The sequence below is a fragment of the Pholcus phalangioides genome, unplaced genomic scaffold (genome assembly GCF_987345545.1).
Source record: "Pholcus phalangioides strain wild (caught in Gottingen) unplaced genomic scaffold, Ppha-v1.0 ptg000001l_1, whole genome shotgun sequence".
NCBI classification, from domain to species: Eukaryota; Metazoa; Arthropoda; class Arachnida; order Araneae; family Pholcidae; genus Pholcus; species Pholcus phalangioides.
Window position 1 is genome coordinate 6,828,025 of NW_028301594.1, and position 20,745 is coordinate 6,848,769.

General features: G+C 40.3%; 1 protein-coding gene across 2 annotated transcripts in view; it reads left to right on the top strand.

Moving 5' to 3' along the window:
- Positions 1 to 20,112, top strand: part of p130CAS (Serine_rich_CAS and FAT-like_CAS_C domain-containing protein p130CAS) — an 86,273-nt gene extending 66,161 nt beyond the window's left edge. The window contains exons 4-5 of one of the 2 annotated variants that reach the window (XM_089245485.1): positions 12,930 to 13,062; positions 15,108 to 20,112. In XM_089245485.1, coding sequence (XP_089101611.1) covers positions 12,930 to 13,062; positions 15,108 to 17,206 — 2,232 coding nt within the window. In that variant the 3' untranslated portion in view covers positions 17,207 to 20,112. The remainder of the gene's footprint in view (positions 1 to 12,929; positions 13,063 to 15,107) is intronic. The other variant, XM_089245431.1, reaches the window with a different exon arrangement.
- The last annotated feature ends 633 nt before the right edge of the window (positions 20,113 to 20,745 follow it).

The window sequence follows — 20,745 nt, forward strand, 5'->3', positions numbered from 1 at the left end:
AGGTGTTTATCTCTTTCCAGTGGGAGGGAATGAATCTCTTTAAATCAGTGTTTCCCCAACCTTTTCTTCGCCATGCCCCACCTAAGCATCTTGTACATATAATCTTGATATCCCCTCATGAACGACACATGGGGGGGATATGCTGCCCAAGATGATCGAGAATTGAAAAAAAAAGTAAATTAATTGAAATATTAAAAGAAAAAAAAATCTTTAAATGTTGTTTCAATCTATTTCTTGTGAATTTGAAACTCTTTTTTGAAGGTTCAAAATTCGAAATTTCTTTGGAGAAATTCTTTCTCTGCTCTTCTGAAACTTTAAATTAGACTGTTTGCACCCCCTCCCCTTTCAGAATCCCCGTGGAGGTAGCCCAAAACCTGGTCTAAAAAGCAGGAGTTTTCAACTTTTAAGACAGTGCGGGCCAAAAAAAAAATTTCCATGAAGTTCGATGGCCAATAAGTTATGCTGTAGTATCGTGATTCTCGCAGTAGCGTCTTAACGGGTGAACCCAACAGGGCCCAATCTTAAGTAGCAATTAGAACGCGCTCTACGTTATTGGAGAATTTCACTTATTCCGCGAGATCATTTTTTCATTGATATTTAAATTATTTCCTCATTAAAAATACAGCATTTCATTAATTTGTGAATATTTTCTTCGCTGGCTATGAATTTCTTTAATTCTGAAATTATTTCCTTATCAAATAATAATTTTCATTAATTCTGAGGAATTATATTTTTCATAAAATATGAATTTTCATAAATCGCGATTGCCTCCTTAAAACATAAAAAAAAATTGCCTTTTAAAAATCGTATTATCTCCCCGGCCCCACGTTGGGAATCGCGGCTTTAAATGGAAAGAAGCGCCCATGTTTTCCATGTAAATCCGCTGTCGGTTTTCGTGTGATAAAAACCTGATTTTGTTTTTGTATTTTTGTCCGTAGAGACGTCCCGTTTTACTTTCTTCCCTGTCGAATTTTGGCTTTCAACTCCCAAATTATTACCCATAAAATCTCATCATTTCTCCCACCTCACCTCTTTTACGACTTTTTAATCACCTACTTCCCGCGAATGTGAGTCGTACATGATTCACATTCGGGATGAAGAAACATATTCGGATCACTGAATTTTTCAGTTTAATTTCCAGATCATTTCAGATCCAACTTTTCAGTACTAAACAGATTACATTATCATAGGTGCCAATTCACAGACTTGAAAAATCTGTAGTTTTTCCCATGATGACACATTACACATCAAAGAAAACATGTCAAACAAATAAAATAGGAAAAACAGGGGGCTTTTTTGAAATTGCAATGGGTGACCATATATTAATCCTGTTTTTCCTAGACTCATTTTTCCCCGTCCTGATTTTTTTAGCAATAATTGCCCACTTTGCTTGCCTTAATCGTCATATTTGGTGACAATTGCCGATTCTTTTTTTTTTCTTGAAATCCTGATTTCCCATATTTTTTCTGAGAAAACGGGGTCAGCCTGAAATTGCAAGGACTAGAAAAGAGTTCGTTAGGGATTTTTCATTCAAAGAAAGCTCAGTTTGAAGACTTCTTTAGGGATTTTTTTATGAAGATACGAAAAATCGGAAGAATTCGATTTCCGACCGGGAGATTTTAATAAGGCTGAAAAATCGGAAGCATTGGCACCTATGCATTACCAATTTTCCACAGGTTCCAACCTTCCTCGTTGAATTATCATTTTGCAGCAAAAACATTGAGAAACAAGATCTCCGTGAATGTTACTAGGTTTTGTAACCGCTACTGCATAACACCCTTTGGGGGCCACATGTGCAACTATTCCCCCCCCCCCGAAACAAATTCCCATCACTTCATTAAAGTCCCCAAAATTTCACACTTTTCTGATGACTGGTTTCGCCTGTAGACTACTTTAAAATAGAATCTTTTAATTATGGACGCCCTGTATATTGATACGTACTTTCACCTTCTGCATTTACTTATTTTATATTCTACTAGCTACAATACCCGGCGCTGCCCGGGTTTTCTTCAATGAGGCTGTCAGAAACACGTGATATCTCCCTCTTTCTTTGAGGGACATGCAAACCGTGTCTAAGTTAACCAATATGGCGACGTCCTGCGCGACTCATGAAATAAACAAATCTAAATTTAAAGAAACGTAAAAATGAATAGTCGTCCCCCCCCCCCTTTTTTTGATGGGTGCTAGGTACTTCGATTCCCTCCCCCTGAACTTCAAGTTATCTATTTCTGCCTGTTTCAGCTTCCAAAAATGCTTAATTAAAGCTGTGGAATTTTTTCGATGCACTTTACGGGGCCCATAACTAATTTTAAAAACATCCTAAACTGTATGAATTTATGCAAATAAATATCAAAAGACAACACAGAGACATTAATTTTCATGCTTGAGAAGATATAAATAAAAAGTTGAAATCAATGTTATTGCCTGGATATCCAACTCAAAAGTAGATCCGGCTAATTACTTCATACTTAATTTTCTGGGCTTCGTATCTCCAAGCGAATTCAATATTTCAAAAATCGAGAATTCAATTTAATTTTTTAAATTATTGATGTGGCAGGAAATCCCCCCCCCCCACTAAATTTCCGTATTTATGCAGTTAAATCGGCAATTTTAATACTGATTTCTATGAGGATCACCCTTTTCCTGACCCTCAAAGCGATGATGGTGATGATTATGACGTCTATTCAAAAAGCCTCATTACTGAGAGTATTGAAAATGTGGCAAACCATTATAAAGGCATAAACTATTATACATAACTGACAGCATTAAAGAAATGACAAACCATTGTAAAGACATAAACACGTCTGAAACTCATCGCTAGGGAACCACGGTAACCAAAGTAAACGTTCGGAAAGTGATTGTTGAGGCCCAAAAACCATTGTTGCCGGACAGTTTTTTGCCCATTTGGGCCATTTGCCCTGGTCTGACGAAATTTTAAAGTAGCCTATCGTTCAAGTCGGGTCCCATTTGGTATATATGCAAAATTTGGCGACGATCGATCTAAAATTGTAGATTTGTATGGAGAACATACATACACAGACAGAAAATCAATTATATATATACTAGCTATAATACCCGGCGCTGCCCGGGTTTTCTTCCATGAGGCTGTTTGGATCACGTGATATCTCCCTCTTTCTTTGAGGGACATGCAAACCGTGTCTAAGTTAACCAATATGACGACTTCCTGAGCGACTTCATGAAATAAACAAATCTAGATTTAAAGAAACATAGAAACGAATATATATTTTTTTCCTTTTTTTAAGGGGCGCTAGGTATTTCGATCCCCCCCCCCCTGAACTTTAATTTATCCATCTGCCTGTTTCAGCTTTCAAAAATGCTTGATTAAAGCTGTGGAATTTCTTCGATATACTTTACGGGCCCATAATTCATTTTAAAACATCCTAAACTATGAATTAATGCAGTTGAATATCAAAAGATAATACGGAGACATTATTTTTCATGCTTGAGAAGATATAAATAAAAAGTTGAAATCAATGTTATTGCATGAATGTCTAACTCAAAAGTAGGTCCGGCTAATTACTTCATTTTTAATCTCCTGGGCTTCGTATATCTCTAAGCGAACTCAATATTTCAAAAATCGAGAATTCAATACAATTTTTAAAATTATTGATGGGGCGGAAAATCCCACTAATTTCCGCTTTTCTACAGTAAAATCGACAATTTTAGCACTGATTTCTATGAGGATCACCTTTTTCCTGACTTTCAAAGCGATGCTGATGATGATTATGACGTCTATTCAAAAAGCCTCATTACTGAGAGTATTGAAAAAGTGGCAAACCATTATAAAGGCATAAACTATTATACATATACTAACAGGATTAAAGAAGTGACAAACCGTTGTAAAGGCATATACGCGTCTGAAACGCATTGCTAGGGAACCACGGTAACCAAAGTAAACGTTCGGAAAGTGATTGTTGAGGCCCAAAAACCATTGTTGCCGGACAGTTTTTTGCCCATTTGGGGCATTTGCCCTGGGCTGACGAAATTTTAAAGTAGCCTATCGTTCAAGTCGGGTCCCATTTGGTATATATGCAAAATTTGGTGACGATCGATCTAAAATTGTAGATTTGTATAGAGAACACACACACACACACACACACACACACACACACAGAAAATCAATTTTATATATATAGATAGATTTTGGACAACATGTATTGGCTTTTAATATTAATTTTGGACAACACTTATATTTGACTTGATATATTGTATATTCAGTGAATTTCGGTGGTTATGAATTTTAATGGTACTATATATGTATATGTATATATAGCAGAACGTCGGGGGTTCGAGTGCTTTCATGAGCTATTAGCTCAAATTGCTGTCAGAAACGTTCTGTTTTAGCCAGTATCGGGGTGTTCCCCTCCCGATGAGAGACCTGACATAGACTTTGATAATTTCAATTTTCATATTCTGCAAAAAAATTCATTGCTTCAAAATTTTGCATTCAAATTCTATATCTTGTCATCATCAATTTCTCTTTCAGGTTTTTTTGCTTTTTCATATTTGCCCATCTTTTTCAATTTATAAATTTGATTTCAACTTCCTTACGATAAATATTTAATACAATGGTTATATAGTACGCTATACATATTTCAACTGCCTATGGCGCTGGTATTTATAAGTTTCGACAACATAACTTAATTTTGCAACCTTTTGATGCATTTTACATACATACATATATAAATTTTTTTTGAAGCTTTGTTCAATTTATTGTTAAATAAATAAATTGAAATCTGAGGACAACACTAAATTTTCAAAATTAATGTCGGCAGGATACTAATATGAAAAGGGGTCACCGAGTCTCACAAAACCCTGTGTATGAGGTCCCCGTGTTCAAAAAGTGCTCTGAATCTTAAATCACTTTTTCCAGCAACCTTGGGGATACAGGTCAGGAATTTATTCCATTGAAGGGAAAAGACAAACTTGAAAAACATTTGGAAGGTTAGAATTTCGAATTTTATTTCTTTGCCCTCTGTGGTCCAATTTTTGAGTTTTGGCCAGGAAGATTATTTAAGAGATTTTGCTCTGAACTCTGTAAATTTCGTCCTGCATCGCCTGCTGAATTACTCTACGTAGCTCAGAATAATTTCGTTTTGATGTTTTGACCATCATGTTGGTACCCAAAATTATACTTTTCTTTAGGGACCGGTATATGAGAAAGCATCTAGAGATGTACAAGGAGTTTTAAAAAACAAACCACATGCAACGAGCGCCCTGGAAGAAGAGACATCTGAATCGGGAACATCAGACTGTGGTTTTTTATTTTTATATCTCAGTTATTTGATGAAATAATTTAGGATGGTTCAATTGATGTCCTCTACTTCGTTATTTTGCTGAAAAATACTATTCCTTGTTGTTGTTGTTGTTGTGTGTGTGTGTGTGTGTGTGTGTGTGTGTGTGTAGGGCGCGCATAAGATCTCATCTCGAAAACAATCCCGTGAGTTATGAATACGAAGATAGTCTAAAAGCATCCCGAGAAGATAAACGGCGTTAAAAAAAGAGTCAAAAGATTTAATAGCGTTAGTATTTCTTCTTGTGTATTTTGTTTGTTAACGCGTTCATGTAATCTCCTCTGTTCGCCTCTTCTATCTTTTAAATAGGCCAGGATTAAGAAAACAAACATTCATTACGTACTTGTGGGAAGATTGTTTTATAGGTGGGATGTGTTGAAAACTGCTTGGTACATGGCTCGGCGTGGTAAGAACGTTTATTTAAGTAGAGCAAAATAAATTTTCTGTCGTTAGATGCGGGGTCGGCCATTTTGGATGAGTTCCTAATTCTCCATTTTAGATAGCCGTTTTCTTCGCGATTTTCATTAAGTATTATTATGACGTTATTTCTTCCATGTGGATCGCTGTTATATACCAGTCAGCGTATTCGAAGCACTTATGTGGAGTGCGATATTTGCTCATGGTGATCGCTATCTTGTGGTTTCCGTCTTCGCTCAATGATTTTCCTATAGATGTTTAATAAAAGACTTGCGGTCAAAGATCCGTTGCGTCTCGTTGAGCCGGAAAATGTATCAACCGTGTTCGTCCTAGAAATGCAATACTTATATGTTCGAGAAGCAACGTTTTTCTTCAACGAAACTTCAGACGTGATTGGCTAGGACACCCAGATGCATTTTTTATGGTGGGATAGGGAGTATCGATCAAGAATTGGGATCACTAGCTATCCTACTGAAAAGGTACATAGCCTAGAGCAATTTAATCCATTACCATAGTACTTTTTCGAAGTATTTTTGAGGCAAATCACTGTTGATTGACTGATCCCGGTAGAGGCAGAGATGGGTTTTTCCTTCCTTAAAAAAAAATTAACATCTCAAATAATAAATATCTTCACAACATCTAGTCCTCCGTATATCTTGTATTAATTAACAAGTGAAGAGCGACATTCATGTCATAAATCACTGTTGATATCAGCTTCAACAAATACCATGTCTTGCCAACCACCAGGAGTAGTCCAATGCATAGCCTCACCTATTGATTGGGACTTCGCTTCCTGTGCAGGGGCTTGACTATCTCAGATGATGTTCATTTTAAAAAATCGAAAAAGTATATGGTCGTGCTCTTGTTTTCAGCTGACTATAATAAAATCGTATAATAGCAGCTTCATGCAATGTAAACAATAAAAGTTCTCTTGATCTCTGTAATCTGCGTAGCTTCAGGCCACACGCATACGCAGGAGGGTAGCATGATACGAAGAGACTTGAATGGCATGGCGACGAATTCTATCATGGTATTTTTCTGGCCATCGCGTACGCGTTCTTCTAGCAACAAGCTGGTAAGATAAGCTCTATGGTAGGAGGCTATAGTTTTACGACCGCTGAAGGCAGTGGTTCTCAAACTTTTATCGCCAGCGGTTCCCCTACCTAAATCTAATTCGTGGTTCATCTGTGGCTCCCCAGAATAATTTTGTAGACATTTTTGTTGTATAAAATAACCGCTTTGAAGCATAAATAGGCACACGAATGAATATCGCCAGCTCGCCGCAACGCCCCTGACAAAGGTTGGCTACACCATTAGGAGCAGCGGCGCACACTTTGAGAAACACTGGCTTAAGGGATGCTCGGAAGAATACCATATTGTTCCGGATTATGTCTTCACAAGACCTTGAGATGAGTAACGTCACGAAACAATTTAACTCCCGGCGTGTTAGATTTATCTAAAGAGCAACTATTTACACTGATACATAAATAGCGATTCCACGCTCTACAAATCACAGCACGCAAGTTAGTCCCTCTCTCTCGCACGCCAGAGTTAAGGCCGCTACTCACTACGCTGACGTGACGTGGTCCCACATCACGTCACAAAATTCCCACGAATCCGAATTCGACTTGAATCTGACGTGACGTGATAATTCACAACGTCTCTGACATGACGTGCAATCACGTCAGTCAAATACTACGTCTATCTAGGAGACTTTGATTCTACTCTCGTGAGTATGTGTGTGTCATCAGTTAGTGGAGTGTCGATAACCATTCTGAAACTCTTGAAATGAAACTTTTTTTTTCCAAGTTCACCAGTCTCCTCATAGATGGCTCCTACATTTAATGTCGGACGTATACTTCCATTCCGTTCGGTTCTTTCACCATGCATACCAATCCAATCGACTTCCGAGAGCCCGTTTTCGACGCTTCAGTCACTCTTGAGTCACATGCCGTTTCAAACCACTTCCCGAATCACGTAAATCTCTTAATTTTTTTTTTCTAATTTGGAATAAGAAAGAGGAGAAAAAAGTTTCCTTTACTTAAGACACGGAAATCAAATTTATGGGAGGCTGCGGCTACCGGTTTTTTACAATAATTCAAGCGGCTGCGAAGACAGTATTTTTTTTTTCTTTACTGCGTCTAGAGAAAAGTTTATTTACCACACGTATTAAGAAAATATTGCAAGAAATGTTGCCTCAACCGTCGTTTGAGATGTACAATCAAGCAAATTTATGCTCAAAAGTGTTGGGTCGCGTGACGCCGGTCACCCCGCAATTCTAATTACCATCGCGTCGCTGGAGACGTGAAAAAAAAAAAGAAGAATCCGAGTCTTATTAAACAACGGGGTTTCCCACTGTTAATGGTAGGAGGAGAAAAAGACAAGTATGATGGCCGTGTTGGTGCTGATGGCCTCCTCGAGTGGAGACGTTTAAAATAATGAGACTGGGCACAAAGTAAACAACTTTCCTGAAATATATGAGAGCGCAATATCTTTTTTTTTTTTTTCAATCATCATCCTTGGAGGGGGGAAAAGATTTATCCCGTAAAAACTTGATGTGATTGCTGCCAGATCCATCTAGTATTACGTTTGTAATCGCCGGGTGAGCCATTGGTGCATCGAAGTTGTATAGAAAATTGTGTTTTTTATTCTTATCGTTTTCGCCGCTGTCTCATTTGTGGGCTCCAGACTTCGTGTCGGCTACTTTTTTGCGTGTTTATGTCGAAGATTTCACTCAAGACTTGGAAATGTGAAGCCAGTCGTTCGTTGAGAGACGCGTCTTTGATAGCGATCAAAGATGAAATGATGAAATCGCTGCCTTGGGCTTATATGGGTATTAACCCATTCGCATCACGGCACTAAATTTTGCTGCTCACTTCATAAATTCGAGTGCTCAACTCCACAGATGGATCGTATCGTATCAACATCTATTGATGACGAAACTAACTTTTACATACTAGTATTTGGCGAAGAAAAGGGCGAAACTACTGTAATTAGTTGAACCTAAATAAAAATTCGTTGAGTATTACGCTTTCTTGGATGCGAATTTATAAACAACGCCGAATTCCTAGTACAGGGTTTGCACAAATGAACGGCACGATTTTAAAAATAAATATTTTCAAAATTATTATACATAATATAATCGGTGCTACATAAAAATAAAGAAAAGCATTCAAAGTTTTTATTCAACATCGCTCACAATAGATGGCAGCATTGCCATAGAAGGCGGTGTCTGAAATTAAACATTATGGCAATGAGAGAAAAGTTTTATGTATTACAATATGCAAGGGTTGTTTCCGCTACTGCTGTGTATTTAAAAATTCTTAACTGGAAAAGAAAGAAGGGGGATCAGTCAATTTTAGTCACTTCGTTCTACGGAAGAGCTACGATCTATTCAGCGATGTTAAAAAAAAGAAACATTGAATGTCTTTATTGTCATGTATCGCAGATTTTTTTTGTGTGAGATAGTTTTGGAAATATGTATAAATTTTTAAAATCATTTTCATTTGCGCAAACTGTATAATGATTACCCATTCGCCGCGGAACGGACGGACCCTAATTCACGTTTGCTAAAACTGGAGATTTCTAACATTATGCAAGCAAAATTAATATTTCGGTAAAAAAAAATGAAATATCGGAAGAAAATATACCCTTTATATGTTATATTAACCAATTTGTGTTAATTTAAATGTTCTGTGAAGGATGGTAACTCAAAATTCTTCGGGTGGAAAAATTTTGTGGGCTTCCCCCCCCCCCTCCCCCCACAAGCTTTTTGTGCCCCTCCAAAGGTCGATCCTTTGTACGCTCCTGTTTGTAAGCAAGAGTTCGACCGGTCATCGATGTCATGAACCCGGAAGTTTAGGCACTAAAATTGTCAAAATAGACAGGGGAAAAAAGGCCCTAAAAATGCCTGAAATAGGCATTAAAAAGGGCAGTTATAAATAATGAAAAAAAAAAAAGGGAAAAGTAACGAAAAGCTTATTAAGGATCCGAAAACTGAATAAAAACTTGTCTGCACTCACTGAATCCACACTTTTGTTTTAATAATACATTATAAATAACTGCATTATTAGCCAAAAAAAGGTCGAGTCTTGCCAAAATAGTCGAACACTTAATATTTAATTTTCTGACATGCAAAATAGCGCCAGCTGAAATTAAAGAAAGTTATATAAAAACTATGTGTAACGTTTTCATACGGAATTGTTTAAAAACCATTTCATAATAACGAGATATTTTCCTCAGAATTTTCAAATACGTATTAAGCTTTGTATTCGGTTGGTCTGCATCGATTTGGAAGATCATCTCATCAATTCTTTAGATGGTTTTTGAATACATAAAGTAGCTTGCCGTGGTTGTTTGCAATGCATTTATTTGTTGGTGTAAAAAAAAATATCTTAATATATTGGCTCCGGGACTCGCACATAGAGCCCTGTCATCTCGCACCCCGTCCTGTTAGAGCCCTGACGCCAACAGGGATTCTAAGTATATCTGAGTTCTTCATAATATTGGGACAGTCGGCTATTCATCTACAATGCTGTGCAATGTATGAGTAAGACACGTTATGTGGGAAAAATAGTCTTTTCTAATTTATTCTCAGCTTTTCTGATACTTGGATTGCTTTCGTCTATAACTCTTACTACCTTGATGCGAATTCGACGTAATCTTCTGAAAGCTATGTATAGCAGAGATGAAACTCATGAACTTATGGCTATTTGCGTTTAAATTGGGTTAGGATGGGGGGGGGGGGGGGGGGAAGCGTGAAAATAAGAATTAATATACAAAGGTTTTGAAGATTTAAAAAATTCTTTGGAACTTCTCAGAAAGCTAAAAATATCTTATATATTTTGTAGTTTTATATATAAAACTTGCTAAAAATATCTAAGTTCTTCAAAATATGGCCTCTAAAATTCACGAATTAACATAAAACAATATCGGGATAAGCATTTATGGAAAGAAAAATTCAAAATAGGCAAAAAAAAGACATTATGGCATTTTGCCTGAATTTCTGGGCCCAAGTCATGAGTATGGTTTCGATTGGCCTTGGGAAAACTTTGTAAGCTTTTCCTTTTTCAATCGTAGTCGAGACCATCTGTATCATGATGCATATAAAAGGACTGCATCACAACAGCATCATAAGCAGGATAAACCCTCCGGGGCCTTTCCTATAAACACAGCCGATCAATTTACATACTAGTTCTAGAATATGGTATTATAAGCACTAAAGAGGTCGTCTACATTGTCGTGGGGATCTACTATGCATCTTTTGCTGTCCCCCTTGTGGGCTCATGAGTCAAGATCGCCGGCTAGTTAATTTTTCTTGGGTACTGTGTTTTTTAATACAAAAAGTCAAGTTAAATTTTGATAGTGAGTATATTATTGTGTAATATTTTTGAGTGATATTGTTTTTGGACACTTTCGAGGTTGGTCGTTGGCTAATATTCCCCCATTTTTTTTGTATGTCCAAACCAGAAAAAAAAACACTTGTTTCATGCCAGCTACTTTTCAGTGACTTATAAATGGCCAACATCTATAGCAAGAAAAGTTCTGTGAAGAACTCTTTTGACAATGTTGATCAGAGCTCTACGTTTTTGTTTTTTTAGTACCTTACCTTATTATGTTTTACATTAGAAAGCCTTTGCTTTTCTTGCATTCTACAAACAAATATTTGAAGAAAATGTTCGCTATAAATACTTGGAACCATTTCTGGATAGTTAAAATATATATATATATATTTAGTTTAAATTTGAATGCTCTCTCTACGATGATATTCATAGTTAATTTTTCTTGGTTACATTTTTTTTGTAAACAAAAATTAACATGGTACATGCTGCATAAGTGTGAGTGCCACAAGTCCCCAAATTAGGTTTTTAAACGTAAGTGCCTGATATATACAATAAATCTTCGATTGATACTTGATCGTCAAAATTTTCAGTGTAATATGAAAACGGGATCAAAATCTTATGATTGAATATAAAGTCAACTTCTGAAATAGTCTGTTATGAAATCGATACTGAATATGGATTCGCATTCGATTTTCGTTGTTTCTGACTAAATAGTATGTCCGCCACTGGTTGATATTTAAATGAAAAGAAAAAGATGACTCGTTTTCTTCTTTTGGATCGTTGCCAAAAAAAAGTTAGGTTTTGTTGATTTTTTTATTACAGTCGATTCCCGTTTTAACGAATACCTTTATAGCGAAAATCTCGTTTTAACGAAAACTTTTCTAATCACCCAGATAAGTTTATATAGGAACAATGTAAAAATCTGGACTTCCTTTACAACGAAATTTCGTTATTGCGAAGTGATTTCTGTGGTCTCTTGGAGTTCGTTATAACGGGATTCGACTGTATTATATAAATTCCTTGCTATGACAGCAAAGTTTTTTTTTTTTCTTTCTTTCTATGTGTTGTTTAAATAGTTTGGAAGAGTTTATTCAACCTCTGGTGTTGATGATGCACGTGAGTGATGTCCGAGTTGACGTGTATGAAAGCCCTTTACTTCCGAGAAACCTCTTCGATCCCAACGTGTTTCTCTCGCAAATTACCTCCCGAGGAAGAGAAAACTATGCTTTTTCTTGTTAAGTGCAAATGGATCTTAGGAAGTGATAGGTCTTCTTCCATCCATCCGAGGAGGAGCTGGTGGCCTCTCTGCTCAACATCAGAATGGGCGTTGTCCGATTTGTTTTTATTTTTAAACCCTTTTTTTTTTTAGTAACCAAGGGCTAAGATGTATATTTATATATATTTACAAACACCCACCCATCTCTGTATGTGTATCCCAGATCTAAATCAACGTCCCATGTTATATAAGAAGATACATGGGTGGAAATTTTTTTTTTCACTCATCGTTTAGTGAATGGCTAACGTTATGAGCGCATCTGCTTGCCGTAGTAAGGGGGGGGGGGGGGGGGTGTGCAGCGCAGTTTCATCTTCAAGATGGGTTTGTTTTTCTTAGCCGGACATCCTCCTCCTCCATGTTGTGTGTTTTTTCAAGGGGAACAGGATGCTTTCTTAGTAAATTAAGCGGGCGAAGAATGTTTTAATAGTACTAAAAAAAAAAACCCCATACTCCCTTGACATAAATATTAGTGACCCGGTTTGTTTCATTTTTTTTGCCTTTTCTTAGTATGGTTTAATGGTTTGGATAAATATAACTCGTACACATGGATGTCTCTATTATTGTTTTTTTTTTTTTCAGGTGGTGACGCCGCAGCGAATAGGTGCCGTGTACCTATACGATGTACCCGTTGGTGCTAAATCGATAGACGACAAGAAGAGTGGCTCTTACTCACCCCGTAGCCCCGCATACAACCCTGCTCTCGATATACACGGTAAAATATGCAGTACTATAATCAAGTTACTCTATATATAAAGCTAACAGAAAAAGTTTTTACCGTTTTTGATCGTCACAAACAAGAAGGTATGCAGCGAATGTCGATAATCTCGAAGGGATCTCCATTGGCATATTGCACCTTTTGCCAACATGCCTCCTCCTGCGGCTGCAATGCCCTAGCTTTAAAGATCGAAAGTCTTTGACGGCAAGATGCTCGTGGGTGCCTGTGAAATGCCTGAAAATTTTCCATTGAAGATGGTTGGCCAGAGAATAGAATTCTTCAATGGTTTTCTCCATGCGCGGGTGAAATGCAAGTAAAAAGGAAGTTTTGTCAGAAGTTTTATGTGGGAAAGGCACAGAGACTTGCAAAAAAGGAATGAAACAGATTAGCAAATTGGGGGAGGGGGAAGAGTGCAACCACTTTCAAAACGCGATAGTATCTCCTGTAGAACCCCCAGGTTAACGCCCGAGTGGTGCCGTGGTAAGATGCTCGTCTACCACCGTGAAGGTTGCCGTCAGGACCCGGGTTCGAACCGGGGCAAAAATATAGATAAGATATTGTCACCTAAAACGAGCTTGAGGCGACCACCGATAGGTGGCTCTTTTATTTCCAACCCAACTCGTTAATGGCAGTAAGTTGCAGCATATCGATATGGCCAGAGTTGGTGTGTGGAGAAATAGAAGTAATGAAGAGAAGTAAGTCTAGGAAAGGGGTATTATTTTCCAGAAAATGACCTTAATAATGAAAAAAATTTTTACCATAAACTTGATGAGTTGAAAGTGTCTCTCACACGTGGATGTGGAGCCCTTGGTTAATCCGGGGGCCCACAAGAAGAAGATATGGTTGGAAAGGAGGGTCACGGGCAAAACAAAGGGTTAAGAAGCCACTGGAATAGGTGATAATATGTTGGTGCAAGGTCCGGGAAATAAGGTGGTGGACAAATGTGTGTGCAGGGCTCCCACTCGTCCTACTTTTCCTACTTTTTGGTAAAATGTCCTACTTTTGTCCTACTTTTTTTACCAAATCCTATCGACAAAATTTGTGTAATTGATTTTAATTGAGCAGAAAATTATTGCTATATTGCCAAATATTACAAATGTCAGAGAATGCAATTAATGATTCTGCCACAGCAGAAATTGTATTATTTTAAAGCTAATTTGGAGGGGGGGGGTGTTTATGTGGACCATTTAATTGATAAATTTTTCATTTGATTAGTTTGAGGGTTCAACAAGTATAGTAGTCATTAAAAACTTCTGTCTGGATGGAAAAATAATTTTGTATTTATTACTTCATGGTCTTGGACAGTAACTTTCATCATTCAAAATTATGGTGCAAATAGGTGAAACAACAGTTTGCATTTCAAAGCAGTTGGATACATAGGCCTATTCTAGGTTTGGTGATTCTGTTCATTCAGCTGTCTTCTGTATTTTTAAGGCATGAAGAGGCATAAACAATATTTACAATGCTCAGCAAAGAGCTAGAAATGGAAGTGCTCCATTTGTCAAAAATGATTATGCTGGCATTGAACAGTAAAATATGAGCAAAACAGTAAAATTTAAAAGATGATGTACAACACAGTAAAACTATCTGGTTCACCTTGCCTTATTTACGTTGTTATGTTGTCTAAGGAGGTTACCCTCCCCCATCCTACTTTTTAGTCCTGCGTTTTCCTACTTTTTCTCATTTTTTGAGTGGGAGCCCTGCAAATGTCTCCCAGCCAGATTATCGACCCTTCCATTTCTTAGAAAACCACGTTCTTGGAATGTATCCTTCGCAAATGAAGCATAAGTCAGCAAAATTTCGTCATCAGCTTTGCCCCTCTGAATCCTAACTCATATTTTCATAAAGGGTGGTTGCTGACGTAAGCATTATCCAAATCCCCCCCTCCCCCCATCGATGATGACGTAATACTTGAACGACCCCTAAGCCTTTTTGGTTCTGGCTATCAAAAATTGCAAGAACTTCGTGGTTATCTTCTGCTTGAAAAATTGACAAAATCACGTCTATTGTATTCATTATCTTGATTTCGTTCTCCATTCCAGGAGGCAGCTACGATACTCCTCCGAGTCCTCGGCCTTTCCGTGGCGTCGGCACCTACGACGAACCTCGATCGATACCCTTCTGTAATTCGCCCCAGGCCGCAGCGACGTACGACTCGCCGAGACCGAACGCCCCCGTGGTCACCAGCGACGGTGTGGTCGGAGGCGTCCACGACTACGATTTGCCCGACGGCGGTCAGGCCGGGAACTACGACGTGCCGAGATCGTCCGCCGAGCTTGCGAACAGCGTGGTGTCGCATATCATAACCATCACCGACAACTACGACACCCCACAGCCCCTGCACAAGAGCAGCCCTCCGATCTACGATGGACGGGCCTTCAGCCGGTCTAGCGGTGATACTTCCACCAGCTCGTCGTTCAGGTCTCCCTCGGGCAGCCACTCCAGCATGGAGACCCTGTCGCTGTCCAGCGTCGGCGGAGGGTCCAACAGGTCTAGCCTGGAACAGCACCCGGGCGAGCTGTACGACATTCCTCCAGAACCGCAGCCGGTAGTCGCCGATCCGAAGTTACTGCCTCCGCCTTGCCGCGTGTTCAACGCCGTGCCTTACCACCAGCCTCAGGAGACGTACGACGTGCCCACTAACAACGCACCGACGCAGTTCTACGATTCGCTGCCATCTATGCCCGCGAGGGCCGTCGCGGAGGGAGCTTACGACGTTCCTCCCCAAGCCACGAGGGACGCCAGCCCCGTCCCTAGGACCGAAATAGTCGATTCGATGGCCAGGTTGGCCGCCGCTCCCTCGTCGGACGCTCAGCAGAGTTCGAAGAGCAAGGATGGCTTCTCCGACGTCGCCGAACTGAACCTGGAACTCGGTGCCGCCGTCGAAATGCTGATCAAATACCACCACGAGGTGCAGGCCGCCATCTCCAAACTCTTCAGCTTCGTCTGCACGACGTGGAGGGAACGCGAGAGCATCGAATCCAGGATCAACGACATCGAAGTCACATGCCACAGAATTCAGAGCTCTCTGTTCGATTTCCTGACGTTTGCTCAGGGTGCAGTTGCCAATTCTTACCACGCGGACGACAAGACGCTGAGCTTGAAGCTGTGCAAACTCGTCAAACCGCTCAGAGATTCTTTCGCTGTAGTCAAAAACTGCGTCGGTTCTCTGGACGAGAAGGGCTGGCTGGTCCAGAACCTCGTCCAAGAAGAAGAGGACGAATCGTCATCGTCTGTTCCCGACAATCTCGACCAGATAGTGGCTTGCGCTCGCGGGCTGGTCGAGGACGTTCGCCAAATCGCGTCGCTCATCCAGGGCAACTCGTCGCTGCTGTTCAAGTGCAGGGGGCCCGCCGCGGAAATGAAGCAGCAACAACAACAACCTATCGGGTCGAAACCTCCTGTCGCTCCGAAACCAGACATAAAGCCCAAGCCATCGGTATCGACTAAACCTGGTCAGAAAGTTCAAGAGCGGCCGCTGCCTCCCACGCCCGCGGGCCTAATCAACAAGGAGTTCACTAACGAATACGATTACGTCAACTTGGAGTCGAAAGAGGCCGTGGAGAGGGAGAACGAAGCAATAAAGTCAACGCTACCCAAGGACATGTGCAAGTCGTTCGATGAGTTAGTCAAACAGTCCGAGGTGCCGGTCCTGGAACACAACAACAACCAATCCTCCCTGCAGAGCTCCACGGACGACACGACGCTGATCGCGTCGCCCCTGCTGAACGGCAAGGACTCGCAGCTGCTGCAGTTCTACGGCGAACAGGTCGACCTACATATCGCCCACTTGACTAATGCCATCGATGCCTTTCTCTTGACTATAAAGAACAACCAGCCGCCGAAAGTGTTCGTCGGCCACAGCAAGTTCATCATCATCAGCGCTCACAAGTTAGTTTTCATCGGAGACACCGTGTACCGTAACGTCGGCAAGCCCGAGCTCAAGAACAGGGTGATGCAGAACTCGAACGAGTTGTGCGACTCCCTCAAGAGTCTCGTCACCACCACGAAGAAAGCGGCTGCGGAGTTTCCGTCCGTGGTTGCCGTGCAGGAGATGGTCGACAGCGTCGTCGACGTCTCCCATCTGGCAAACAACCTCAAGTTGTCCATCATGCAGCCACTGACTATGATGAAAGCTTGAGTTTATAGGGCCTTAGGCTTCGATGTTGGACCCCCCTTCATATTCACTCCCGAGGACCCGGCCTGTAAGTCAGACCAGGCCTCTCTGGTCGTGGTTAGTGCAGGAAGAAATTTTCATTTTTGTTCGATTCGTATTCCGAAAGAAAGTTTCCGAATGAATTCGATCATGTCGATCGAAATCTACACAATGTACTTGATCATCGCTGTGAAGTTTTAACAACTCCCTTTTCATCACTCTTATAATGCCTTTGCGAAGATTCATTTCCTAAAGATCGATCAATCCTCGTCCTACCGATTTATTGTTTCACATCGAAGATATATATATATCTGGACCTATCACCCTCTCATCCTTACCGATATTCTAGTCCTTCAGCTAAGGACGCTAAAACGTTTTCAATTGCCTCTCGATTGCTTAAGCAAGCTTGTCTCAAATACTGACCAAGAGAGCTATCTGAGAACGAGGAGGTGGTACATCCTTTCAAGCTGTATGGCTGCCCCCCCCCCTCAAGCTTCCAAAATCAAGACACTTCTTCCCCCATGCCCTGTTCCCACCAATATAGGGCTTTAAAAAAAATTAGGCCTGCACTGAATGGTTCTGCAATTCTCTCGCTCTTGCCTATGGAACTTCTATATCTTCCCAGTGACATGCGCTTCGCTGTTTGGCAAACAATCATCTAGTCCAGCGGTTCTCGACCTTTTTTTTGTTTACTCGTGGGCCCTTTTTACTTTATAAGTTCTATGGGGAGCCCCTGAGGTTTCTTTTTTTTTGAAGAGTACACGGAGCACAGGTTAAGAACCGCTGATCTAGTCGAACACTAAGTACCGCTTGCTTAGCTGTAGTTACCGTAATTCCTGGAAGAAACACTGTATTATCGTAAGGTGGGGAGGGGGGGGGGGGTCCTTCAAGTGACAATGGGGTTAGCGAAAAGTGAAATCTGCACTATCTGGAACCATGATCGTAATTCTCATTTATTTCGGATATTCTAATCGTGCGAATAGTTGGCATATCTGCAGTAAAATCAAATCTTGAACAGAACTCATACTGACCAGTTTCCACTTTAAATTAGTAAGAGAATATTACTAAAATTTTCTGAATTTCATCAGAAATTTTTCTATCAATAGTGGTCGTGGGGTAAAACACAGTTTCACAAACTTCCATCGCCCTCTTCAGAAATTTTTTTTCTCTTATCGTCCGCCCCCCTTCCCGACTCAAGCGAACCCGTAGGATCCTATGTTATATTCATAGCTTCTAGCGCCCCCTTGTAAGATTCCATCGCCCACTTTGATAAACGCTACTACTAAACCAGACATGCACCTCGTCCATATTCCTCTGCGGAACTTCTAACGAATTGGTACTTTGAGAACCACTAGGGAGTTTCAACCTTGGAATAAATTTGTTGAAGAATTCGCCATTTCCAGATGTTGGTTTTTTTTCAACATCAGACTGGCAGTCCTGGGTACTATTGTACAAAACTCAGTGAGCGATCTCTAAATTTGTCAAATTATTTAATAATTAAATAATCCTGGTCGTTCCCTTCGACCAACCCGCCAGCCTTCAACATTTGGCGATCAATGCCAATGATGGGCGAGCGACCACCACTGGTCGCTCGCCCATGACCAACCTCGGAACGTATTGAACCAGGCTGGATACGAGTGTGGCCTCGTCTTTAGACTGATTTAGCAATCACATAGAAAATTTTAGTCGCCATTACGGATTCTATAGTCGCCACGGTGACCTCGCACCTGGAATTTTTCAAGCCCTGTTTGTGAAATAGGAGTAAGGGAAAATGATGGGTAGACACCCCCCCCCCAACCCTTTACAAAGTACTCATGGGTTCCCCGGAATGAGGTGTGCCCGTAAACGCCACACTCCTTCAAAATGGAAGTTTTAAATACGTAAACGTCGCGTCGCTTTTTCCGGTAATTACGGTACAAAAAACTTAAGCAAAGTCTAAATCCATAAAGAAAATCATGGTTCAAGTCTTGATTCAATTTGTGTGGAAGTGATGGCCGTAAGGACGGGTAGGGGGAGCCGAATGAAGAACCTCGTAACCCTCCAAAATACGGGCAGAAACACATTCCCTTGTAAGTTAATTTAATGTAATTTTTGCGAAAGAAATTCGTAGCTATATTAGACGAAACGACTAATAACTATGCAATGTAGCCTACACGTCTTACATATTTTGACGATACTAGTATGTAGCATCCGATTAACTTGTAATACACGCTATAATCCTCCTTTTGAATTCCTAATTCTTGTTTCCCTTGATTCAGGGCCGTCTCAAAAGAACAATATCTCCCCCCCCCCCTTACCTACTTTGAAGTTAGAATCTACCAATTTACATAATTATTCTCTAAAAATCATAGTGCATACCGGATATCATTGGGTCGCTCAATACACTTGAGGCACCCTGACCCCCTCAGTTTGCTCAACTCAAGGGCCTCCTGGCCTTGCCTAGATTGTCCCATCGTCGCTTCCTCACATTTTGGAGAAGCCGTGGCTGAGGTGGCGGGCTCTAGGCCATGATTTTTCTTGTTCCCCTGTCTCGAACGTGAATTTATGGGGGGAAGGGGTGGGGGTTTAAGAAAAAAACATAGATTCTCTCATTCTATCCCTAAGGCTGGAGTTTTGTCAACCCCGGCTTCTTCCGTATGTGTGGACCATGGAGATCGTGTTAAAACAGCCGATCCCCCCCCCTCCCAGGCCAGTGATAGGCAAACTGCGGCCCGTTTAGAGGTTCTTATCCGGCCTTCCGTAGATTTTAAAATAACAGCATAGAAATGCTTAGTAACAAATAGAATTTCATAATAAATAATATTGGCCTGCGACTAAAAAAGTTTGCCCATCACTGCCTAGGCTGAGATATTTGACAGGACACGAGCCAGAATTTTTTCCATGCCTCGCCGCCATCCCCCCACCCACCCAAAATAAATTTTTGCAAGAAAAAAAAATTAAGCCTTCATCCCGGTCTCCGAGGTTGGAGTCCTGTCGTCACCCTATGCCGGGCCTTTTTCCTCATGATTTCGAGCCTTCGGCAAACATGGATTTTTCTAGCCCCTTATACAGTTTAAAACGTTCTTTGAGACAAAGGAGCCCATTGCGAGAAACAGCCCATGACCCTATGGGCAAGTTATGGGAGCCCATACGTTCTAGACGGCCCTACCCCCCCGATGTTTGCGTGTCACTGAAATGTTTTCAAACAATGTGTAAAATAAGGAGCTTATGATACCACCACCATCACCACTATATTACTCGTATACAGACTTTTGCAGTGACTTTAAGAGAAAAATTCGTGTACAAAGAGTGTATGTGAAAGAAATGTTGTGTGTTATAGCAATGAGTATATAATGATATTCTTTTTTCTCCTTTTATCGAAAGGTCATACTTACCATACCACATTATTAGATTTATTTCATGCTCATGTTGGAAGGTATACATGTTTTTGTTTAGAATCGACTGCAGCTGTATTTAATTTTTTCTTTCGCTTTTAATTTATAATTTATGCATTGGGCCAATTTGCGCAATCTTTAGGTTGGAAC